This window comes from Vitis riparia, chromosome 14, assembly GCF_004353265.1.
Source record: "Vitis riparia cultivar Riparia Gloire de Montpellier isolate 1030 chromosome 14, EGFV_Vit.rip_1.0, whole genome shotgun sequence".
Taxonomy (NCBI): domain Eukaryota; kingdom Viridiplantae; phylum Streptophyta; class Magnoliopsida; order Vitales; family Vitaceae; genus Vitis; species Vitis riparia.
This window is the reverse complement of record NC_048444.1, coordinates 926,323-949,153: the sequence shown is the minus strand read 5'-3', so window position 1 is coordinate 949,153 and position 22,831 is coordinate 926,323. Positions and strand designations below refer to the sequence as shown.

The 22,831-nt window shown below is 37.9% G+C and overlaps 3 protein-coding genes and 1 long non-coding RNA gene across 13 annotated transcripts; 2 read left to right on the top strand and 2 right to left on the bottom strand.

Moving 5' to 3' along the window:
- Positions 1–549: 549 nt before the first annotated feature.
- On the top strand, positions 550–7,147 carry LOC117930182. Of its 7 annotated transcripts, none has more exons than XM_034850680.1 (13): positions 550–789; positions 1,121–1,665; positions 1,887–1,950; positions 2,275–2,664; positions 3,496–3,626; positions 3,698–3,786; positions 4,025–4,097; positions 4,206–4,279; positions 4,416–4,533; positions 4,638–4,846; positions 4,977–6,094; positions 6,184–6,487; positions 6,601–7,147. In XM_034850680.1, exons 1-13 carry the CDS (start codon positions 781–783, stop codon positions 6,741–6,743), a joined length of 3,267 nt encoding a protein of 1,088 aa, XP_034706571.1. In that variant the 5' UTR covers positions 550–780; the 3' UTR covers positions 6,744–7,147. The 7 variants fall into 7 exon arrangements, with proteins under 7 accessions (XP_034706571.1, XP_034706570.1, XP_034706568.1 ...); XM_034850679.1 differs by having other exon boundaries at positions 3,698–3,806; positions 3,952–4,097; positions 4,209–4,279; XM_034850677.1 differs by having other exon boundaries at positions 3,698–3,806; positions 3,952–4,097.
- LOC117930186 lies at positions 4,220–5,015 on the bottom strand. Its single transcript, XR_004653866.1, has 2 exons — positions 4,939–5,015; positions 4,220–4,854 (listed from the first exon to the last, which is right to left on the bottom strand). It is a non-coding gene; the product is annotated as an uncharacterized LOC117930186 (long non-coding RNA).
- A 250-nt stretch (positions 7,148–7,397) lies between the features above and the next one.
- Positions 7,398–13,114, bottom strand: LOC117930184 (DExH-box ATP-dependent RNA helicase DExH18, mitochondrial). 3 transcript variants are annotated; one of them, XM_034850687.1, is made up of 3 exons: positions 10,467–13,114; positions 9,527–9,611; positions 7,398–7,923 (listed from the first exon to the last, which is right to left on the bottom strand). In XM_034850687.1, exons 1-2 carry the CDS (start codon positions 12,812–12,814, stop codon positions 9,539–9,541), a joined length of 2,421 nt encoding a protein of 806 aa, XP_034706578.1. In that variant the 5' UTR covers positions 12,815–13,114; the 3' UTR covers positions 7,398–7,923; positions 9,527–9,538. The 3 variants fall into 3 exon arrangements, with proteins under 3 accessions (XP_034706578.1, XP_034706577.1, XP_034706576.1); XM_034850686.1 differs by having other exon boundaries at positions 7,398–7,881; XM_034850685.1 differs by having other exon boundaries at positions 7,398–7,810; positions 10,467–13,108.
- A 77-nt stretch (positions 13,115–13,191) lies between these two features.
- LOC117930185 (protease Do-like 8, chloroplastic) lies at positions 13,192–21,948 on the top strand. 2 transcript variants are annotated; one of them, XM_034850688.1, is made up of 13 exons: positions 13,192–13,384; positions 14,273–14,400; positions 15,644–15,726; positions 15,851–15,949; positions 16,231–16,297; positions 16,838–16,913; positions 17,255–17,321; positions 18,898–19,115; positions 19,361–19,428; positions 19,699–19,778; positions 20,022–20,108; positions 20,244–20,351; positions 21,616–21,948. In XM_034850688.1, the coding sequence occupies exons 1-13, from the start codon at positions 13,245–13,247 to the stop codon at positions 21,742–21,744; spliced, it is 1,350 nt and encodes a 449-aa protein (XP_034706579.1). In that variant the 5' UTR covers positions 13,192–13,244; the 3' UTR covers positions 21,745–21,948. The 2 variants fall into 2 exon arrangements, with proteins under 2 accessions (XP_034706579.1, XP_034706580.1); XM_034850689.1 differs by lacking the exon at positions 13,192–13,384 and adding an exon at positions 13,391–13,478.
- The last annotated feature ends 883 nt before the right edge of the window (positions 21,949–22,831 follow it).

The window sequence follows — 22,831 nt, the reverse complement described above, 5'->3', positions numbered from 1 at the left end:
TTATAAAATATTTTTGTCCCGTGTTTACTTAAGAAACCGTTAATTTTTTTTTTTAATTAATGATAGTTTTGTCATTTTCTCTCTATTAATTATTAAGAATTTCTAGAAACAAAACACTCGAAATAGAATGAATCCTTTGTTTTTGTTTTTATTTTTTATTAATACTTCACTTTGAAAATGACCTATTTTTAAATTTTTTATCTCTTGTATTCACAAAAGAAAATTAAAACTAAAAAGTCAGTAAATGGTATAGTAATATATGGGAGGGGCATTTCAGCAATTTTAGAGAATAAAGTAAGATTTCTAAGACAGGTGTCGATCCTTTATTAGCCCTCTCTTACATTCGACAAATATGCGGCGATTGTACGAATGAGCAGTTCTTCTAATTCCCAATGTAGGGCTCCATCGATTGCCTATCCCCATTGCACGAGCAGGGGCATTTATGGAAGAACGCGAAGCTATTTCAAATCCGATTAATTAAGTCGTTTCAAGTCCGTTACTATAAATATGAACCGATTCCACCATTCAAGTTCTGCAATTTTCCCTCTCCTAGATGCCTCTATTTTTTTTCTGTTTCGTCCATGGACAGAGAAGGAGAAGAACGTTCATCCGTGGCGATTGGACATTCATCCGGATTCCACCGTTGATTTTTTGATCTGTTTTGGGTGAAATCTTGGTTGTTGTTTGATCACTATGTGAACGTGCTTTGATTTGGCACTGCGAGTTGGCATGCTTGCTGTGTTTTGGCGCTTGATAATGAGAAATTAGGGTTTTTTTTTCATGGATCAGGTAGTGGTGGTGTTCCGATGCGAATGGCTAAGTTGTTGTTTTCACTGAATTGGAGTTCTCTGGATGATAACTGAAATTTTTTTTTCTTGCTTGGGATCTTGTTTGATTTCTTTGGCGAAATCTTTTTCCTGTTCGTTTTGATGTGTGTGTTGATAGATCTGGAATGTTTGGAAGATTTTTAAAGGACTGAGTTTTTTAAAGGAAAATTTTCTGGAAGAGTTGTATTTTGTTGCTTGAATATTTAAAGAAAGTCGGTAAGGTCATCATCTTCGATTACTCTGTTTTGTTAAGTAACTGCCGCTTTCATGGTGTTGCCATAATACTATTGCAGGAAGTGGCAAGGTTCACGTTCCCAGAGCTATTTAGCTCTCTTCCGAAATGCGTCTATTCTTCATCTACCAGTGAAGATTCACAATCACCAACCGACGATGAGTTTCCATTGTTTGGATTCGAATTTTTTGACTCTGCGCAAATAGAGAAGAGCCTCATCAAATCAATCTGGAGGGATGACAGAGCTCAGTTTCTAACTCAATCAAAGCGACTCTTTCAGAACCCTGAGAATCGAGAGAGCTTGGAAGACGACGAAAACAGAGACTCACCAGAACTACTGGACCGAAGCATTGTTGCAAAGCTTCTGCAGTGGTGTTGCAGGTTTGATTCAGTGGACTGCGCCACAGCTTTGCTAAATGGAGCGGTTGGAATGTTGCCTCGCATCAACGAAATGGATGAAAACGGACGAACGGCACTGCATACGGCGGCGGAGGCTCACGCGGCCAGATGCGTCGAGCTTCTCCTACGCAAACGCGCTCGTACGGACCTCAAGTCCAAGGACGGTTGCTCACAGCTTGCTCTGGAGCTGTCTCTGTCTAGCAGAAGGTAAGGGCAATAAAACGGTGTCGTTTTCACATTGATATAAATGGTAAAAGCTTCGCTTTTTTTGGATAAACCGTCAAAGGCCGATCTTTCATACAGATGAAAATTGATACGATTTTCTTCTTTCTTTATTATTTTGTTTTATTTTTTCTCAGATTGCTTTTACTTGTCTTTTGGTTGGAGAGACTTTTCTGAAACTTCTTCTAAATGTCTGCATTTTTCAGGATGGATGTACTGTGGAATCCAGATGACGCCATTGAAGACTTGATCGTTCTGCTTCGTGAAAAGGTTTTTGTGCATGCGGATTATGTTCTTCAAACCTCTCCTTGGTTGCTGAGAAAATACAGGAAAAGAAAGTCAAAGAAGCTAGAAATTTTTAACTTATAATTTTCTTTTCCTTTATTTTCCTTAGCAACTAAATAAAACTTCAAAAATGGAAGCATTACACAAATACTTCGGCATATAGAATCATTATGCACTTATGTTCAGTCGATGAAAAATCTGAAACCAATTTTCCTTGATTCTCTAGAAAGCAAAAACAGAGCGTCTATCTTGAAAATTAGAAAAACAAAACATTTTGACTATTCAGTATTTGGCACATCACTTTAACAGGACCTAACGGCGGTAAAATTTCTGACGGAGAAAACAAAAGATATCGCGGAAGTCGCTTACGTGACCGCCATGGAGGGGCGTGTGATTGCGTTAGCTGCTCTGCTAGTGGTTGCCGCAGACAAGGTTAACGCTTCGATACTGGTGTTGCAAAGCGACGGGGACTTGAGTTCCAAGGAGAAGACCAGCATTTACGAATGCGTGGTTAAAGAGGCCTTATCTCTGGGCCGGACGGAGACCTCATCGTCGACCACATGCAAATGGAAAAGCGAGGAAGTGGAGAAGAGGGCACTCCTGCTATGCGAGATGGAGCTGCTTCAGCTCTTCGGAGCTGTAGCTCACAACAGTTGTACGGAAAGGAAGGTGACGTCACCTCTCATTCGTGCAGCCCAGGTGAGCCTCCTGTACAATAAAGTGTCCTGTGACTCCTGTCATAATGAATAAGACCAATGGAGCCCCCTGACCCTGATGTTGACGTGGCTGCCATGTCGGGTGCCATAATCATTTGACGAAATAAGTTGAGGGTATTTCGGTAAATGTGGTAACCGAGAACTAGTGATGCGATGCTCTAGGCAAAATTTCGATTCGTACTCGCTGCATCCCCTGGAAATCTCGCGTTCCCAAGGAGCACTTGGTTTTGACATGAAAGATAAATCTGATCTGAAAGTGAAAAACAGTGAAAGTGGCTTCATGATACAAGAAACTATCTAGAAGAAGTCAGACGATGACAATTTTTAGCTTCGCTTCTTAAATCTTTAATTTTGTTTGGAAGATTATAGGTCTCTCTTAAAACTATGTAGCAATGAATGGGTGATTTTAGAATAAAAATATGTACGGAAACTAAAATTCCAGTTACTACAGGAGAAAATAAGTGCTTTTAGAACAAAATTATGCAGAGAACCATAAAATTACTGAGACTATAGGAGAAAATTTCCTGCAGTATATGGTTCATCGGGCAATGATAAGGTACAATCCTCAAAATGAAGAATTTCGTTTGAGATTAAAACCAGTAACTTTCATGGTGGAATCTTTGGAACATTAGATTGAATAATCCTTGAAAGCAATAACTTAATTCAGGAATGCTAGGAAATGGAAGGAGGATGAATAGCTTACAGCTACCTTATTTTCAAACGTGCAATATGCATTCACAACATGGTCATATTACTGTAGCTTGGGATTAGTCAGTGCTGTGATGATAACCAGGAACTTCTGTACTATTCTTAGGCTGGAGATGAAGCTGTAATCAATTTACTTCTTAAGACGAGTATAGAAGTTGACGACACAGATGCAGAAGGAAACTCTGCTCTTCAATGTTCCCTTAAGACGTCCATGGCCTCAGTTGCTAAGCAGATAAGGTCCTCTCTCCTGTTTCTCTGTACCTCTTTATATTTATGTTAAGTAACACTGACAGAACTTGCATTTCTAGAATTGTATGGCTCCTTCTAAAGCATGGTGCTCGAGTGAGCCACAGAAATAAATTGGGGCTAAATGCAATCCATATTGCTGCCGCAAATGGTACTTCAGAGGCCCTCCATGTATGTTCAAAATCTTAGCTTCAGCTCTCCTGTTTATGAATTTTCCTTTTCTATTCATCCACTGCTTTGGCAATTAGAAATAGAACTGAGATTCATGTCTGTAGTATTCTTGTTCTAACATTTTCCTATCACGTTGAGCCTACAGTTGCTTCTACTGGAAGAGCCAGACGGTGTGAATGCAACAACTGAAATGAAAGAAACCCCACTATTTTTTGCAGTAAAGAACAATTATATGGACTGTGCTGAGCTTCTTTTGCGCTGGGGAGCAAATAGCCAAGTCCTCAACTTACGGTAGGGAGTAATAAAACCCTTTTGATGTAGTTCATAATTGTCTTGTGCCTTCCAACACTATATTCATTTTGTGTATGGGGTGTGTAAACCAACCATTGTTATCTACAGTAGACAAAGACCTATTGACTTGGCAAAGTCGCAAGAGATGCGGTTCATGCTAAGTCCAACCAATATTGGCCTTAGTAAGTTCAACTAATAACAATATCCTTCTCAAATTTGAACATATGAATAAAACAGGGGAAAAAAAAAAAGAACCAGTTGATTCTAAGCCTTATGACTTCGTTCATTCAATCTCATGTGCCTTGTTCTAACATGCAGGGCACCGAGCTTTCCCCATGCAACGGAAATTTACTACTTACTTCCATAACCATGAGATGATTTCAGAAACCTGTGAGTCACTCCCAAACGTGACAGAAGAAGGCACCCTTCCTGAGAGGTGATGAGCCTAGTTAAAGTCATCCACATTCAAATCAGATGAGAATGTTGTGAAAACTGAATCCTTTTTTTTTTCCACATCTCATCGATTCTAAATCTTGACAGCTCTAGAACTTGCTCGATCGCAAAGACAGGAATCTGCAGATACTTTGAATCTCCAGGAGGTTGTGTGCGAGGGGCTAAGTGCTTCTATGCACATGGGGAAGATGAGCTTCGGCGGCTGAAGCAGGGAACAAGGACACAGCACTCAAGTACAATTGAGGAGCTTAAAAGGAAAATTTTTGTAGGAGGCCTGCCCTCTTCACTGGACACTGGTTAGAACCTATCAAAACATTTCAAATTGACATTGTTAGTCACATTAATGTGAAGTGCTGATTAAACAATCATTTTTTGTATCATCAGTCACCTTTGACGAATGTCTTTTTCTCTATCAATCTTGTGAAGCAGACTCATTGGCTAAGATTTTTGAAGAACAATTTGGTTCAGTAGAAGAAGCCATAGTCATGGGTGATCAAATGGGCGACCAAATACACTCTCGAGGATTTGGTTTCGTCATCTTTAAACATGAGAAATCCGCCTCAGATGCTGTTCAAGCGCACTACATTACCATTATGGGCAAGCAAGTTGAGATAAAAAGTGCTGTTCCAAAATGCATATTATTTGCAGAGCTCCAAACACTACCACCTCAACAAGAAGATCAGGAACAAGGACAAATTATTCAGTTTCAGCCACAAGCAGCAACACCATATGAGAAGAATACTGATGATGGTGAACCTAGGCAGATGTCTTGGGTTGATAAATTACTCCAGAATCCGCCAAATACATGTTTCAGTGAACCTCAGATTCTTCTTAATTCTACAACTCCAAACCAAAGCATGCCTAAATGGGTCAGAATTTTCAAGAGGTGGCTTCCCAGCTTCTTAAATGATGTATCAAAGCGTCTTAAGGAGGGAGAGTGGTACCCCCTCTCTTCTCTAAAAGCTGATTTTAGGGCTACATGTGGCCAAGAACTGGATCACACCTCTCTGGGCTATCCCAAGCTTAGTGACTTCATGAGATCTTTCCCTGGCCTATGTCGCATGAAGATTGTCCCTGTAGGTGGACGAGGACCTGCCACTCACATGGTCCTCCAGCCTAACCATCAGCAACAGACCCAACTACTTCCAATGCGGTGTTTTTCTCCCACCCCTTCACCCCTTGATGACTATGATGATGGTGGTTCCTTTGATTTGAAGTCTCTTGGTGAATTTCTACCAGTTTCTTATGATAATGCTGGCTCCCTTGGTGGCAGCTTTGAGGATGGGGACTCACTCCATGGGACTCTTGAAGAGAGTCCTGCTCACAAGGATGCAAAACATGGTGTCCACCCATGGTTCTTGGAATTTTTAAAGCCAGATACACTCCAGGGTCAACCATGGTTTAGGAATGAAAATGCAGCTGCAGGAGATGATTATAAAAGCAAGGAGCTCAGGCAACAAAAAAGGCACCTGGTTCTAGAGGCCCTTGCAAGAGAAAAAAACAACACCTCTGTCTTCTTCTTGCGTGAGTTTGATTTTTATGAGGTAAGGAAACCAAAGTGATGGAATTCAGCATTTGAAAACCTTATTTTGTATATTTTTCTATTAATCTCTTGAATGTGATAGTGCTGCAGAATTACAAGTCAAGTGTGGCTCAGGGAAAGTGCTTTGCATGCAATAGAAGTGAAATGTTCTGGGCTAATTTTCCGTGCAAACACTTGCTGTGGTGCGGCAACTGTAAGATACATGCTATTCAGGCAGCCAGCATTTTGGAGCACAAATGCGTGGTGTGTGATGCTCAAGTGCAGAATATTGGTCCACTCCCATGGACTGAGAAATATCAGCAAATCTGTGATGTCCCCAACAACGACTTCCCTCCTTTCGACCCTAACCCTATAAGAATGTACGCCCATTCCATGCCTACATTTTCCCACAAGTGTATGATCGTTTCATAGTTCATTTTCCCCATATTTTTTGATTTACAGAATAAATTATTACTGCTTTGACCTGTGTATCTTTCTGATATTTGTTTCTCCTCCTTTTTCCTGTAGTCCCTGCAGGAAGAAATGTCCTTTGCTTAGTACCTGATGAACTAATTGCAGTCGGAGTTTCTCTATGCATAACTAAAATCGCAGGAACTTCTCACCCTTTCCAGAATTCATACTGGTATTCCTTTTTTTTCTTTTTTAAGTGAGAATAAATGCCTGGCACTGTAAGTATCCTTGCCCCAGACCCTTGTTTGCTCTGGCACCAATTTCTTTGCTTCTTCTGTCACTTCGCAGTAAAGAAAATTCGGATGTAGATTGGGCGTGTGAAGTCCTCCAGTGTTGGTACTGTGAAATTCTCTAGTAACTTTGTCCTCCAGATGAGGCTTTTGATAATCATTGTTTGACTAAACACCAGTGAAAGTTTTCAAAAAACTCTATTAAACAAACCCATGTTGAACACTAAGAGAATGTGATTCTTGTGCCGAACTCTGCACGGTATCATTCCTTTTGCCGAACTCTGCAGCCATCATTATCCTGTATCTAGTCCAGCCCAAAAGAAATACCAATCATATTCATATATAACAAGGGAATACAAGTAAAGGGTAAGAAACCTGGGCTTGATGACTGAAATTTTAGTCCCGCAACACTTCGAGATTGCTTATATATATAGTTCGATATGTTCTTTTAGAACCTTGCTCTTTATTATTAGATTAGCCAAGTGAAGGCAAACCTATCCACTGGGAAATAATCAATGGAAGATCATGGTAAGGAGATTGTGATGTATACTTCTACTTCTGGTGGTAAGGGAAGCAAAATGTTGTTTGTTCCAGATCGCACAAACCGGCTACATGAAAGTAAAATTAGAGGGGAAAAATGAATTTGCTAGTCCATTCCATACTGAATGCTCTTTTGTATGTTTCGTCTCTCTTTTGACAATTGGCATTTGATCTAAATCCTGAGCTACTTCTTCAACGAAGAATTTCTAAGTTGTTACTATACAAGTTCAAATGCAAGCATCTTTAAAGTTACTTCCCTTCTCCCCCAAAAACACCTAGTTACCCAAAATAAATAGGAGTCTGGAGGACTTCGGGCAAAATGCTACAGCTTTAGGAAAAATAGTACAATAACAAGGTTGATCAGCACCAGTGTCATGGTTACAGCTACTGTCACTTTCCATGAATGAAAGGATGCACATTGCCCTACATCCTCCACTGGTTTCAATTTTTCTGTCTCATCTTGTCTGTAGTTGCATTCCTTATGTTCAATGTGTCAGCTGCACATGAAAATTTGAGCAGTGCATCTGGTTTATTTTTCTCCAGCATCACACTTCCAGTCTTCACACCTCTGTAAATTTAGATTGGTATTCCTTTATTACACTTTGAACAACTGTAGCAAATTTGCAGGGTATTAAGTTACGCATGAAAGAAATGGAAGATGAAAAGAAAGACCAAGATGCCATTCGACAATAGGTTCATTTTTTTCCAATTTATCATCACATGACTGCATGTAAAAAAGAAGAAGAAGAAGAGACTAGTCTTTGTGCCTGGGCATCTCAATCCTGATGCATGGGAATTTAAGGAGGCCTTTTTCTTAAGGAAGTTCTAGCAACCAGAGGGAGAGAGATGGCAGAAGGAAACGGTGAAGAAGATGAGGCAGTCACAGGACAGAACACAAACCAAAGAATCCACTCAAAGAAACACAATTTCTAAAGAGGACATTCTTCCTTTCCTTCCTTCTTTTATTTTTGATAGAAATTTTTCTAGAGGAACCCACACCTAAGGAAAGGAATAAAGGTAGGAGAATCTAGCAACACAAAGAGCAAGTAGAAAATGAAGCTAGAGCATATACCCAAGATTGAATTGTTACATATAGAAAAGCTGTGAGAATCTCAAAAATAGAAAAAACGTCAATGATATTTAACAAAATGATATAGAAGTAAGGTTTTACATCAGAACACCCATGATATCCAATAATATTGTTGAAATAGATTTTTTGGTTCTTAGGACTAAGATTTTACTAGGGAGTTTCTTTAAATAGTTCAAAAGGACTTGATAAGAAGATCTGTAGCTAGTTTGTGTTAATGGTGCTGTTGGTTCTAGCGATTTTCTACCTTCCAAAGGAAAAAAGAAGCATACTAATACTACAGATACATGACTTTTCCCAATCTACCATCAGCTCTTGATACCAAATTATACGAGTGTAGAAAGGATTAATGCTATTCAACATCGCCCAACAGACTTGTAGCATAAATGACCGCAACTTTGTGAAGAATTATATTGTTTATTATATTGTCTGATGTAGAAGCAAACAGGCCAAACAATTTAGCAAATAAAGCATTTTCCTACTGAAAAAAAATTGACTACAAGATGGCTTCATCCTTGAAGCATTGTGAAAGAAGAGTATAAGTACTGATGGATATCAGACCCATGGGGAATCAGATAAGGTAAAATCATCTATTTTCTTTTCTTATTTAGTAGATTGTTTGCACAGTTGATTGATCTGTAGTTTTTTACATTTGCAGAGTTTCTGGGAGACTATGTAGATGGTTTTCCATGTATATGTAGTGTCATTTTGTAATGATTGTATTACAATCATCTCTGATTGATTAAGTTGTTAAATCTGAGAATCTAGATGTAAAAAAAAAAAAAATAAAAAAAAAAAATCAGGATACATATTGCTTACAATACCTATTCGCCCTCCCTTTAGGTAGTTCTATAGTTATATAATACATCATGGAGCTCCACGTTATGCATGTGCTGTGTAAAAATTCATATGGATTACTGTGCAAAAATGTGGGGGGTTAAAAGAGAACATATGTAAATCATTGGGCTTGTTTCTCTGCCTATGGCTTTCAATAACTTTGAAAAAGACTACTCTAGCAAAGAGATGGAAGATTCATAGCACGGCAGTATAAGAACAGAGAAACAATGGTAACTTGAGAAGTAGTAGTGCCAAAATACAAGATAGGACGCTGTAGAAGAACAAGTACCTGGCAATAATTTTATGCTGCTACCTTTTCTGAATGCTCATGCTGAGGAAACTTCTCATGCTCAGGAGACTTCTCATGCCTTCTCCTGCAAAGCAGAAAGATGGTGTTGTTATTTAGCATATGTAAGAAGACAAAGTATCAATGTGGATTGGTAGAAAAGCATTATGGGCATTAAGGGGAGGAGTTGACATCCCTGTTATAGAAGTCAAAGAAGATGTTTAAAAGTTCTGCTATACTCAGATGATTTATTATATTTCAATAGGTTCAAAGAAATGATCTGATCACTTTGTGGAAATTTCAGATGGGAAGATTTGAAAAGAAAAGCAGAAGCTAATTTGGCTAGCTGCTATAGCACTCAAAACAGAGTATGAACTGCTTCCCAACCCCCAGGCCACCAAGCCACAGAAATTGTCATCAGAATCACTAGGGTCCTAACAATATCTGCTGTCATCACAAATTCTTGACCAATATCACCATTTTCAGGGCAAATGTTTCCCAAAGGTATCCCTAGTGTATTAAGAAATCTTTTATTTTGGTTAAACAATTCGATACCGCAACTGCAACCAGCCTAACACTGCCAGCAGCATGGATACAACCATTGGGAACCACCACAACCACCTCTGCACCATCCATCAGCACCCAACACCACCTCTTCACCAATCCCCACCATGGCATCCCTGCTAGTCCACTACTTTGCCCTATCAATGTGTGCAACAACAATGACAGCTTTTACAACAATCGTTACTGCATTCTTAGAAAGTATTGGCTGTGCCCACTGGATTAGTTAGGAGAAAAAAACCTTGAAATAGTGGATTACATAATTAGGCAGAAGTAGCAGAAAATTAAATCAATAATAACCAGTTATAGCTACTAGATGCCAGAGTGCTCATTCTGAGGAAGTTATTACTTCAAGAAGAAATCAAGGATTCAACAAACTTACTCGTCAAATAATTTTACGAGTGACCTTGGCCTCTCATAACCATCTTCCTTCTGTTGAGGCTTTGGCTTCCCTGCCTGCCTTGATTCTGGTTTCCAGCAAGCTTTACTGAGAGACTGGCCCAGTAAATCAGCAATCCCCGTTGCCATTGTCTCAGCCTTCTTTACATAAGGAAATGTTTCCTCCGTAAAGTGGTGTGACAACCATAGATACATTGACAGCACTTGATGCTTAGTCTCAAGATCCAAGAGCTCTGAATCATTGCGAGCAGAACCCTTGGGCATGCCCATTGCAATATTAACAGGGAGATTTTGACTGTAAGATGAAGCAAACCTCAGAAGATGGTACATTGCTTTTGGATCTCTAATATTAACTGGCGCAAAGCAAAAGTTGAAACGATCTTCTAGAGATAGTCCCTGAACTTTCTGCAACATATTTGCAACCTTCTTTATATGATCATGTCGACACAAGAAGTAAGATCCATCTAATCGGCAATTTTCACTGAACTTTTCTAGTAGATGGGAGAGAGTGACATCTGGGAGCTGCCCTGCAAATAACTCAACCTGCTCAAAGAAAGGAAAGAGACCCACTTTCTTAATGTCATCAAAAGGTTGCTTCAAACACTCGATCAAGTAATCCAAATCATCCAAATGCAAGGTGGTAGTGAGTCCATCAGGATATCGACTCCCCCTCCGACCAGCTCTTCCAGCAATCTGCTTCACCTGTGTAGCTGGAACTGGAACAATCTTGTCCCCATTGTACTTAGAAAGGCTATAGAAAACAACCCTTCTGATATTAAGATTCAAACCCATCCCCACTGCATCACTCGCAACCAAGACGTCATATTCATTATCTGGATCATTGAACAGGCTAGCTTGCTGTCTACGAGTCTCTGGAGGCAAGGCACCATAAATAACACAACAGCGATGGTTGGTGTGTTTCTCAATTGCCAATTTCACTTCAAATATCTCCCTCCTTGAGAAAGCAACAACACAATCTCCAGATCGAACATTTTGAAGTTCCCCCAACAGGGTCTTGGCCTCAACCACCAATGGCTTGAACCTCTCATAATGTTGTTCAAACAACTCATCACCAGTTTCTGAGCATATTTTTCGAACAACATTCAGAACACTCGGATCACCACACAAATGTATCTCATCAGCCTTCAATCCGAGCAAGGCCCGCGTCCACGCATACCCTCTGCAAGGGTCTGACATCATCTGAATTTCATCAATAACAGCCACATCATATATATCATCAGTAGACACCATTTCCACAGTACATGAAGTATGGTTTGAAAATGGGACGTTTTTCTTTTCTTGACCTGTGTGAAGGCTACAATAGATCCCAAGGGCATTCACCTTATCGAAAACTTCCATAGCCAATAACCTAAGAGGGCTACAATAGATACCCTTCTTTGCTTCCATATATCTTTGCAAAGCATTGTATGTCTTACCACTATTCGTTGGACCACAATGATAGATGATCTTCCGCTTCATCGCCCGGGCAAATGGGAACCAAGTATGAGGTTTGGTGAGGTCTGCTGACTTGATCATACTCCTGAATCGCTTAATCTCATCAGGAAACTCTTCCAAACAAAATTCAACAAATATGGGAAAGAGGAACTTAACAGCAGCATCACCTGGACCAAGTGAGGCCAGGTACTTGGCTACATCAGCAGTACATTTCTTACTCATAAAACTTCGGAACTTGCTTGCTGCGGTGGGGAAGAATGACATTCCAATGTATATAGCCAGAGCCTGATTGGCAGCCCAACCTGACTTGCGGAAATGATGTAAAATCTCAGATACCATCTCCCAATCCGACTTTGTTGGCTTTGCAGACGTCTGAGAACCACAAAGCTCCCGGTATAATTCTGCAGGATCCCGATATGCGACGTGCTCATAACCTACACTCTCCCCAGAGCCCACATCATCAGAACTGTTCCCAGATTCAACAATGGATGAATCACAATTACTCTTGCCCTCATCTCCATTTTCAACCATTGTTGAATCAGAGATACTACTAACATCGTTCCCATCCTCAATTGTCAAACCAGGGACAGTATTCTCATCTCCATCACCATCTTCCCTCATTGATGAGAAGTGTCTCGCCCCAATAGAATTGCGAAAATCCCTTAAATTCGGACTTCCTGAGGCTGATTGAAGATGAACCAGGTTCATCAAACTTGTAAAAAATGCGGGTTTTGACAAATCAAAAGCGGAGGCAGTTGGGTTTCTCCATTCTCCAAACGAATGGATGCAGCGCTTCGATGGAAAAACCCTAAACCGAGAAACATCGTGTTTGGATGAACGTATTCTAGATAGAAGCGCTGCTGGGCCTCTTGCCATTGAACACCCACATCCAATTTCAACACAATTTCCGGCAATGCATGAACTAATTCAGGACAGCAAAGAAGAAATTAATTATAGAATAATTGGAACCCACACCTGACTGAATGAGGGAGAAAGCATAGAGAAAATGAAGGGAAAGGGGTGGTCAGGGTTAAGACTCTAAAACCCTAAACCCTCTTTGAGGTTTGTTAGCTAGGGGCAACTCGTTGTTGACTCGTTGAGTTTGAGGTTCATGACTCGGGACTCAGGAAAACCCTGAGCCCAATAGACCTAATACCTACTCTTCAGGCCTGAGAAGAGAGTAGAAGCCCAGCCCAGCCCAATCCTAATCCTAATCCTATCCCTATCCATTTTTCCTGTATAACAGTTCTCCTCAAGAACCCTAATTTCTTACCATTTTTTTTTTTCAGACCAAAAAGGAAAAAAAATGCAAATACTAGCTTGCAGTTTGCCTCTACAGTCTCACAGAATTATGGGTAGGCGTGAAGTCTGTTTTGATGGCATTTCCAACGCCTGTTCTCCCACTGCTTGTCTCAACGACGCCGTTTCCTCTAACTCCATTCCCAGGTTCTGGCATTGCTGCTTCTCGTAGCATACAAACAAAAACACAAGTTCAATGCGATTCCTATTGTTGATTTGATGTTGCAAGAACCAAAAGAAAGTGGGTTATTAAGTTGATTTTATTGGGTCGCATAAGTCGGTTAATGAGACTGTATCATGCTGATTTCAGATGTTAATGATTCTTATACTCTTTTTATGATGTTGATATTAACAAATAAAGTGCAGTTTAGGGAAGAAATAGGTATATCATACTGCTCATAAGGCCATTTTTCAATATTTTCTTTATATTCTAGAAGACAACACTTCTTCCACCTGCCCACGCAAGGGGTTGTAGTGTAAGTGTACTTGTTTGGGTATGATTGTAATATAATTAAGAGACATGTGGGTTGTGTACTGAATCATTCATTTTTTCAAACAATTCCAGATCATAAGAAAAGGAAAAGATTGATTTTTTATATTTTTTTTAATTATCATTCATCTTTGAGGCTAATATGCCATTTTGTATATTTTGGACTACGTGGGAAAATAATATTTAAAGGTGTGGAGTAGTCCAGCTTGGTGGTGAAAGTCATGCTTCTAAAGGCCTTTTATTCTTGTGATCTAATGAGGGAATGGGTTTAGCTAATCTGTCGTTTCTGGATTTTGTGGACGGTTTCTATAGGTTAGCTTGGCAAAGGTCTAGGCTATTTTGTTTGTGTGCAGATTGTATACATTGTGTACTACTATTCATCTTTAAGGCTATGTATGTAATTGATATTAGTTATTGTATTGTCTAGAGGTGTATATTCTATCTTTGTCCATGATGTTATCTTTGTGATTTTAGTGTGCTTTTTTTTTTTTTTTTTCAAGATTTTGTTTCAGCTGTATTGATATTTAATCCAATTGATGTTTTAGACCTGTTGACGATCAGACCAAGGATTTGGGTGTTGTAATACGCAAGAACATTCCTCTCACAACAAGGCGGACGTTGTTTGCAAGTTTACTTATGTATTCGTGGTATCATCCTTCAAGGTACTTATCAGGTTCGCACACGGTTTGGCTTGATTTCCCTTCAGACCAATTTAAATTTTGTATTAGGCTAGTTGTATGATTTAATTGTCTTGAATATTCCTTAAGCTGTTTGATTCTCTGGAAATCAGTTAAATGAGTCACATTGGCACATTAGTTAGTCTCTGATTAAAGCAACTTCATGTAAATGGCCTGTAGCTTGGGTTTATGGCCAATGTTGATCAATGTGGGGTTTTTCTTATCGATTTATTTTCCAACTTGTCAGTTTGAATTAGAAGTTTAAGTGTTTTAGAAGAAAACCTCAATTTTGGCGAAGAACTCATCAAAGTTTTATGGGACTGAGCCAGAAAGCAACTGTTGTTCTATTTTTCAGAAAGGAAAAGAGAGAATCAATAGAAATCTTTTCTTGGCTCTGTTGCTATTCAGCCAAGGGATGCCTGCCTGCCTTAATGGTCATGTCTATTTGAACCCACAGTTATTTCCATTGATTAAGCCTGTACAGACACAGAAAAAGGATAAGCTTTTGGTCATATTGAAGAAGAAATGTAAGGCTTTGGTTTGGAGGATACCTACTTGTACAGCCATGTTATCTGTATAAGCTATATGTGGGTAATAGAGATAATATGGGTTAAACAATAAAAAGGGACATTTAGGCAGTTTTAATACAGTTGTGCTTATCAAAAAAAAAAAATACAGTTGTTCTTTACCAATCAAAAGAAGAAGAAGACGAAAAGGGGCCTTTAGGCAGTTTTAATACAATTATTCTTTACCAATCAAGAAGAAGAAGAAAAACAATAAAAAGGGACATTAGCCTGTGGTTCTTGGTACCAACTGATATGCTATCCAGCAAAAAACATGTTTTCACTGTGTTAAATGCTGGCTCTGTTTGAACCCATGAAGGTAGCCCAGGTGGTTAGGGCGAATACTGGGAAGTGTGGTCCCAGTAAGTGGCACATGGTTCTGGGTTAGAATCCTGCCACTAATGGTACCCTGAATTTTCCCTGTTCTGGTTGTTGCGGGGCAGTTAGCATTCCGAGGTTTGGGTCCCTATGGAGAGTCCTAAGGGTTTGGCCATGGAAGGTTCCTCGGTTATAAAAAGAAAAAAGAAAAAAAAAATGTTGGCTCTGTTTGATTGTGTTTAAAATCTTTTAAATAGTCTTTCATTCATTTGTACTGTCACCAGTTCCCCCTGCTGGTGAAGCATGCAGCTTCATATCTAGGGGTTGCTTCTAATCAGTGGTCTTGTTGGATGTACAGCACATGCTTTAGGAGATCCATCTGTGACAATTGAAGAAGTAACTCCCCCTGTTTCCCTTTCTGGGCCACTCTTCCCTACTGAGGTTTATGTTAAACTCCATAATTCAGATGTTCCTATTTTTATTTCATATTGTTCTTTAATAATGTTTGCACTTGGTACTCCTTTATGGGTTATGGAAGGTGAATTGATATGTGTTTAATTGACAGGAAAGAATTGTTCAACTCTTTGAAAGGAACACTTACTCTGTTGTCAACATTTTTGACGTAACATTGCGCCCTCAACTTAATGTAACAGGTGCAGTTGAGGTAATTCCATGATTTCTATCCCTTAAAACTTAAGAATAGTGCACCAGATTTCTTAATGTAACAGGTGTTGTTCAGGTAATTCTATTATTTCTATCCATTAAACTTAAGAAGAGTGAATCAGATTTCAGGCAGAGAAAAAAGTTTATAAACCAAGAAGCCTCACAAGTTCATGCATTTTTCTGCTTGCTCAAGCATTGTATGCTTCTGCTTCTTAATTTTTGCTCACTCTTATGACTTATTAGATAGTTGCAAAACAAATGATTCTTAAATGCATTTATCAGGTTCCTGAAGGAAATGGTTCTGGAGTAGTCTGGGATGAACAAGGACACATTGTGACAAATTATCATGGTAAGAACTATTAAAGGAGCCAAAGACAATTTTATGTTGGAAGATAAAAGATAATTCATTGCTATCCTCCATATAATGGGTAGGTGCACTCAGCAATAACCTCTTTTGTTAAATGATGTTTTCATACGGAGACAGTTGTTTCATTGTGTAGAGAAATAGTAACCTGTACTTGATCAACATGACTTTTTCTACTAAGTATGTAAGTTTTCAAGGAATACCTCTAGTAAGGTATCTGTTTGGACCTTCCTTACTGCTCTTTGGATATTGCTAAGTCTTGTTACTTTTGTTATTGATCAAGAAATTCATTTGGGCTATTCATGAGCCATCCTGTAAATCCTTTGGCATGTTTTGATTTTAGCCTTTCTCAGCCACCTTTGGACAGTTGGCTAATTTTCCGAAGTTCAGTTGTCAACCATGATGTGCTCTCATGGATATGGCATCATCAAAATGCAATTATTATATTGATTTTGATTTGGTGATTATCATTCTAAGATTTCTTGATGGCTATAATTCTAAATTGACCGTTTATTTTATGCACAGTAATTGGTAATGCCCTTTCAAGAAATTCTAAGCCTGGGCAAGTTGTTGCACGAGTTAACATTCTTGCTTCAGATGGGTGAGTTTTATTGTTCTCAACTTATAGTGATAAATTGAACTACATTGTTAAGTTGGTCTATCTTTGGCTATATAGGACATATGTTGTATCAGTTACTATTATTAAAGGGAAAAGTGTTTTGGGTGTCCACTCTTTTTCTATCTATAAAATGACTTAAATATTCTTACATTAATAATAAAGTAGTAATTACATGGATGTGGATCCACAAATAACCAGTTTTTACCTTTTAACTTATTCTGGAAGTTTCCATATATTACTACTCTCTATGCATGTAATGCTGTTTTCCATCTAGTTCAGGCTTGTTGCAGCCAGTTTTCTCATTGTATATATTCTTTTGATAGGGTACAAAAGAATTTTGAGGGCAAGTTGATTGGTGCAGATCGAACGAAAGATCTGGCTGTGTTGAAGGTATGCCTTTTTGTTTTAATCAGAAACAACAGCAAAACTCATTGTTTGTTAACTAGCTGGGTGGTTTGTCTTATTAGTTATTCAAGTTATACATTTTTCTTCTTGTTTCTTTCTTTGTTTTTCTTTCCTTGATAGGTTCAAGTTACCCTTAATTGTCTTTGGTAATTTGCTTTTGACTGGTTTTGAACTACCAATTTTCTTAAAAGCTTAAGCTTATAGGCTATGTTTGGTTCCCGGAAAGTACTAAGGAAAGAAAAAAATGCTGAGAAAAATGGTTTTCTCATGTTTGGTTTCACCATAATTTTTTTAAAGAAAATTAAATATAATTAAAATTAGTTAGAAATTTATATATTTTAAAATTATTTAATCTTTAAATAATAGAGGAAACTACGTGAAATGAGTTTAAAGAAACATATAAGAATAAGTTATTGATTTTGAATCTATTTTTTATTTTCTTTCATTTTTTCTTTCCTTTCACTTTTCCTCTCTATTTTCTTTCTCTTGCATTTTCCCTCAAATTTTCCGGGAATCAAACATAGCCATAGGATTTGGGTTCACAGCGTATATCATACTCTCCAAGACCCACCCTCACATGTAACCTCTTTTTTTGGGCTTACACACGGGCTTAATAATTTGGGGAAATAAACATATGGTGGTGAGGTTCAAACACATAACCTCCTAAAAGTTTAAGCTTGTAGGATTTGGGTTCACAACATCATACTTTCCAACATATTCTGTTTTTCCCTTCAGTAATTGCAATTTGAACAGTTCTCCATACCTTTTTTAATGATATTAACAGGCCATTAGACAACAACCGCTCCTCCTTACTGTCATCTCATTTGTTCCCCAATCTTTGGTGTAAAATCCTCAGATAATCTAGTAAAATATATCTTTTGAAATATTCCATTTTCTATTTTGCTGTAACATAAGGACTCCATTGCATTTATTTTGGAAATTCTGAGTCAGAATGATTTAACCAAACTTACTTGCTGGCATAAGCAGGGATGTTCAGTCAACCTACCTCTAAGGCCATGATCTGACCTTTGAAATAGTTGCAAGAGTGGAGTGTCAAAAGGATATAATTGCATGTGCAGTAACAGATTATCAGTGAATTGGGGTATGCAGATGCTATGTAGCAGCGTTAGGAATTCGAACTTGAGACCTCTAGGTTTGGTACCATGTTAAGCTATCAACTTTCCTTAAAGCTTAAGCCATTAGGACAAATGTGTATCAGGCTGACAAAATGAAATCACCAACTTCATGAATTGTTAAAAAATAGGACTCAGCCACAGTGAAGACATGACAAAATGCAGACACACATGATGTCTCCAACCATCACAGATAAGTCTTGGCTAAATTTCCAAAACTTATGTGTCAAGACATGTGTCCTAAAGGTGGTAGAAAAGTGTAGTGTAGCTGTTAAGTAGACTTTTGTGTCAGATGTGTCCTCTGCAGATGCAAGAGAAGTGTAGTGTAGCCATTAAGTAAACTTATGTGCTAGATGTGTTAGAAAAATAGTGTAGCTGTTGGTTTCTAATATATAACTAAAAAGGTTTTTGTATCTGCCGCATGCTAGATAGAAGCCTCTGAAGATCTGTTGAGGCCAATGAAGGTGGGCCAGTCTTCTTATCTTAGAGTTGGCCAGCAGTGTTTAGCAATTGGAAATCCATTTGGGTTTGATCACACCCTCACTGTTGGGGTTATTAGTGGATTGAATCGAGACATCTTCAGCCAAACTGGAGTCACAATTGGTGGAGGAATTCAAACAGATGCAGCCATAAATCCTGGGAACAGGTTGGTCCTTTACATTTTACTGTACTCCTAAAATCTTAATTTGTTGAAGTCTTAATTCCAGCTCCACTGCTCCTCCATTTATCCCATTCTACATCAAGGATGTTTAATTTGATGCCAATTTCTCTTTCATTATCGTTTCTTTAGTTGTTAGACTTGGTGACACTTTTTCTTTGCACTACTAAGAAACAAATATGATTTCTGACTTGTTCATTGCCTACTGCTTCATTATTTCCTCACTGTGGCAGTGGAGGTCCTCTACTGGATTCTAAGGGAAATTTGATTGGAATTAACACAGCAATATTTACTCAAACAGGTAACATTCCAATTTTCTATTTCGCAAACCCCTTGCATTTCATAGTGTTGAATGGAAGTCAGGAAACCCCAGCAACTCCATTGAATATGATAGCCACGAATTAAAGAATGATTCAATTCTATGCTTGTGCTGTTCCTTTTGTTAAGGATATGACTGAAAAAGCCCTGGTTGCCTAGTTGGTTCCTATAAACTCTGTTTTTAAGAATGTGTTGCCTCAAGTTAACAGTTGCATAGATACCTTGAGTTTAACTTCTGTTTTTGGAATGGCAGGGACATCGGCAGGTGTTGGATTTGCCATCCCATCCTCAACTGTACTCAAGATAGTACCTCAGTTGATCCAATATGGCAAAGTAAGTTCTTTCACAATATCTTTGTACTGGCTGTAATCCTGTCTTCTTCCCCTTGTTCTTGTATCTTTTCTAGTTCTCTGCAAATTTGACCACTTTTGTTGTGTTTATTCAATATGATTTAGCTTTTGTGAAATAGAGATTACTACCAATAGTGCAAAAAATTTTTGGAAATTAAATTCTATTTCATCTGATCTAAAGCTAATGCATTTACGTATTTCTTATTTCATTTTCCATTCATGTTAGGTTGTTCGAGCTGGTTTGAATGCAGATATTGCTCCAGACTTGGTTGCCAATCAACTGAATGTTCGAAATGGAGCCCTTGTTTTGCTGGTACACTTGCTAGTTCTCAGAGTGCCCATTAGTGAATTCCCTTCTATATCCTTATGGGGGGTTCTGTATTTGGTCTATGACCACTGATATTGCTGTTAGATTATACTTGCCTAAATTTACCATCTGGTGCTATAGGTTCCTGGTGATAGTCTTGCCGCCAAGGCTGGTCTACTTCCCACCACAAGGGGTTTTGCTGGTAATATTATGCTTGGAGATATAATTGTTGCAGTTGACAACAAACCTGTAAGCTGTCATTAGCCATCTCTTACTGCAATTCCTTTTGTTTTTGCATGATAATGTATTTCTTGTATTTCAAGCTGCAAGATTGAATGCCTGCATATTTATGCAGCACAAGACTGTCCTCTGTTGTTGTACATGTGGTGCACTGGTAGAAATGTCTAAACCAAAATTCTCTAGGTTCCACTTTGAAGCTCTTCTATGTTTGCCACTGCCTCCATCTTGGAGAACTGCTTTCTGGTTGAGCATTTCAAGGAAGCACTTTGACCTGAAAAAATGTAGTCATTTATGTTGTAGGTGAACATTTGCTTTTTAGGCATAAAAACAGGTGTCAGAAGAAATTTGGTAGCTAGAGACATTCATTGTAGGGGATTTTTGGAAGTTCATTGGAAATGAAAACATTCCATGTGACAGCCAAGAATATGACAGTTCTGTGCTCATGAATAGAGTCATCTTTTGTTGTAGCTTCAGTCCCTAGAGAATTGCTTCATGGTCTCCACACTTGAAGCATTTTTGAATCAAATATAGGTTTTGGTGACTCAGTTCATGCAAATGTCAACTTTTGTGCATGAATAGAGAGGTCTGAATGTATGAATGTATTTGCCCAAGCATTATAGAGGCAGTTCAAGCCATCAAATAAAATTCGTTAAATCCTAATTGTTATGGAGTTTTAATTCACTTCCATTGCATTCTGAAATTCAGAATTTTTTTTCTAGACATAAGTTAAGATTGTTTAACTACTTTGGAGGCTGTACCACATAGCTAGGTTCAGATCCTTTGGTTGAATACTTTCTTTACCTACTGTTCCCACTCCCTTATGCAACTCATCAAGCTAAATGGATTTTTCTCCAAAAACTCTTTCTCAAGAGCCCATTGATCTCTTATTTCTGATTTCCGCTTAGGGGCCCCAAAAAGTCTTCTTTTGATAGGATCAGGAATATGTGCCAAACACTACCAAAAACTTTACTTCATTACTTGATCCCTTCCCAAAATTTTCATATTCTTTTAGGTAGACAACTCAATAATCTGAATCACATTCTTTTGTGTGGTCAACAAATTTGGTCAGTACTTAGGTTGGCCATTCAAACCTAATTTTCTCATTCATAACTTTGGAGGCTGGAAAGATGGAGATCATGTGTGAAAGGCTAAAATAGTGCACAAATGCACTCTTCAACAGACTATACTGGTTTCTGTTCATTTGCAGTTAAGATTTAAGAAAAATGTGACCTGGAATTCATAATTACCTCCTAATGTAACTGTGGTTGGGCAGGTTAGAAGCAAAGCAGAGTTATACAAGGCATTGGATGACTACAGTGTCGGAGATGAAGTCCTCTTCAAGATTCAAAGAGGCACTGACATTTTGGAACTGCCTATAGTCTTGGAGGAAAAAAGTTCCTGACAAGAGGTGCTTAGTATCCCATTCTTTTTTCCTATATGATAATTATTAATAGTTATCTTTTAATTTTGAATTTTTTTTTTCTTTTTATAATTTCCTCTGCAATTGCATATTGGGGAAAATAGCCTCGAACGTAATGTAAAATGAAACCGTTGTGTACATAATTATATTGTTCAATGCTAGTCGTTTCTAATTTAGTGTCCCCAATTTTTTCAAAACAAGAACTATCATGTGAATCTTTTTTAAACATTTTTTTGAAGGCTTGTTTGGACATCCCAAGGATGAAATCATTCCTGTTGTTGTTAAAGTACGTTTGAAAAGGTTCAGTGGTTAGAACTTCTTCCCCCTTCGGTTTTTTTTTGATAGGTGAATAAAGAAAATATATCAACAGGGCCAGGCAAAGATGCACCAAGGTGCATAGGTCATTTACAAAAGAGGCCATAAAATAAAAAATAAAAGATAAGACAACAAAAATTAAAGCCTCTTCATGAGGACCTTAAGGCCCGTTTAACAACTATTTTCAAGAACAGTTTTTTGTTTTTTAGAACAAAAAAATTGAAAACTATGTTTGATAATTAGAAACTTTTTTTTCTTCTTGTTTTCTATTATTAAAAAACAAAAAATAAGGTATTTTTAGATAACTTCTTTTAGTTGTTTTTTGAAAGCTGTTTTAAAGAATAATTATGCAAACATGTATAATGATTAAAAATAAAACTATGAACATAAAAATTATTTTTAAAATATATTTAAAGATATTAAAAACAAATTAAAAACAACTTTAGGTTTTCAAACAGACTTTTGTTTTATAAAACATCATATAAAAGTTTTTAAAAACTGTTTTTAAAAACATTTTTTTTAGAACTGTTTTAAAAAATAATTACCAAAACAAGGCCTAACTAATTTATAAAATCTATCATAATCAAGGAACCTATCAATATACAACCTCCCCTACATCAAAAGGTTACAAAGAAAAGCACGTTTTAACTCTTAATTATTGCTTTTAAAAGATATCTACTTTTTCTACTTTCATAATGTCCAAAATACACAATGAGGCAACCCTTTGGATTTTTTTATTTTTTTTTAATGCCCA

What these genes read in the sequence shown, in the direction of transcription:
- LOC117930182 (XM_034850677.1), top strand. An exon ending in TCGTTCTGCTTCGTGAAAAG is followed by an intron (nt 1,951 to 2,274) that starts GTTTTTGTGCAT and finishes TCACTTTAACAG; the next exon opens with GACCTAACGGCGGTAAAATT. An exon ending in TCCAACCAATATTGGCCTTA is followed by an intron (nt 4,280 to 4,415) that starts GTAAGTTCAACT and finishes TCTAACATGCAG; the next exon opens with GGCACCGAGCTTTCCCCATG.
- LOC117930184 (XM_034850687.1), bottom strand. Translation starts at nt 12,814, where the DNA reads ATGGCAAGAGGCCCAGCAGCGCTTCTATCTAGAATACGTTCATCCAAA. An exon ending in CTCGTAAAATTATTTGACGA is followed by an intron (nt 9,612 to 10,466) that starts GTAAGTTTGTTG and finishes TCTGCTTTGCAG; the next exon opens with GAGAAGGCATGAGAAGTCTC.
- LOC117930185 (XM_034850688.1), top strand. Translation starts at nt 13,245, where the DNA reads ATGCAAATACTAGCTTGCAGTTTGCCTCTACAGTCTCACAGAATTATG. An exon ending in TCCTCTAACTCCATTCCCAG is followed by an intron (nt 13,385 to 14,272) that starts GTTCTGGCATTG and finishes TTGATGTTTTAG; the next exon opens with ACCTGTTGACGATCAGACCA. An exon ending in GGCCACTCTTCCCTACTGAG is followed by an intron (nt 15,727 to 15,850) that starts GTTTATGTTAAA and finishes TTTAATTGACAG; the next exon opens with GAAAGAATTGTTCAACTCTT.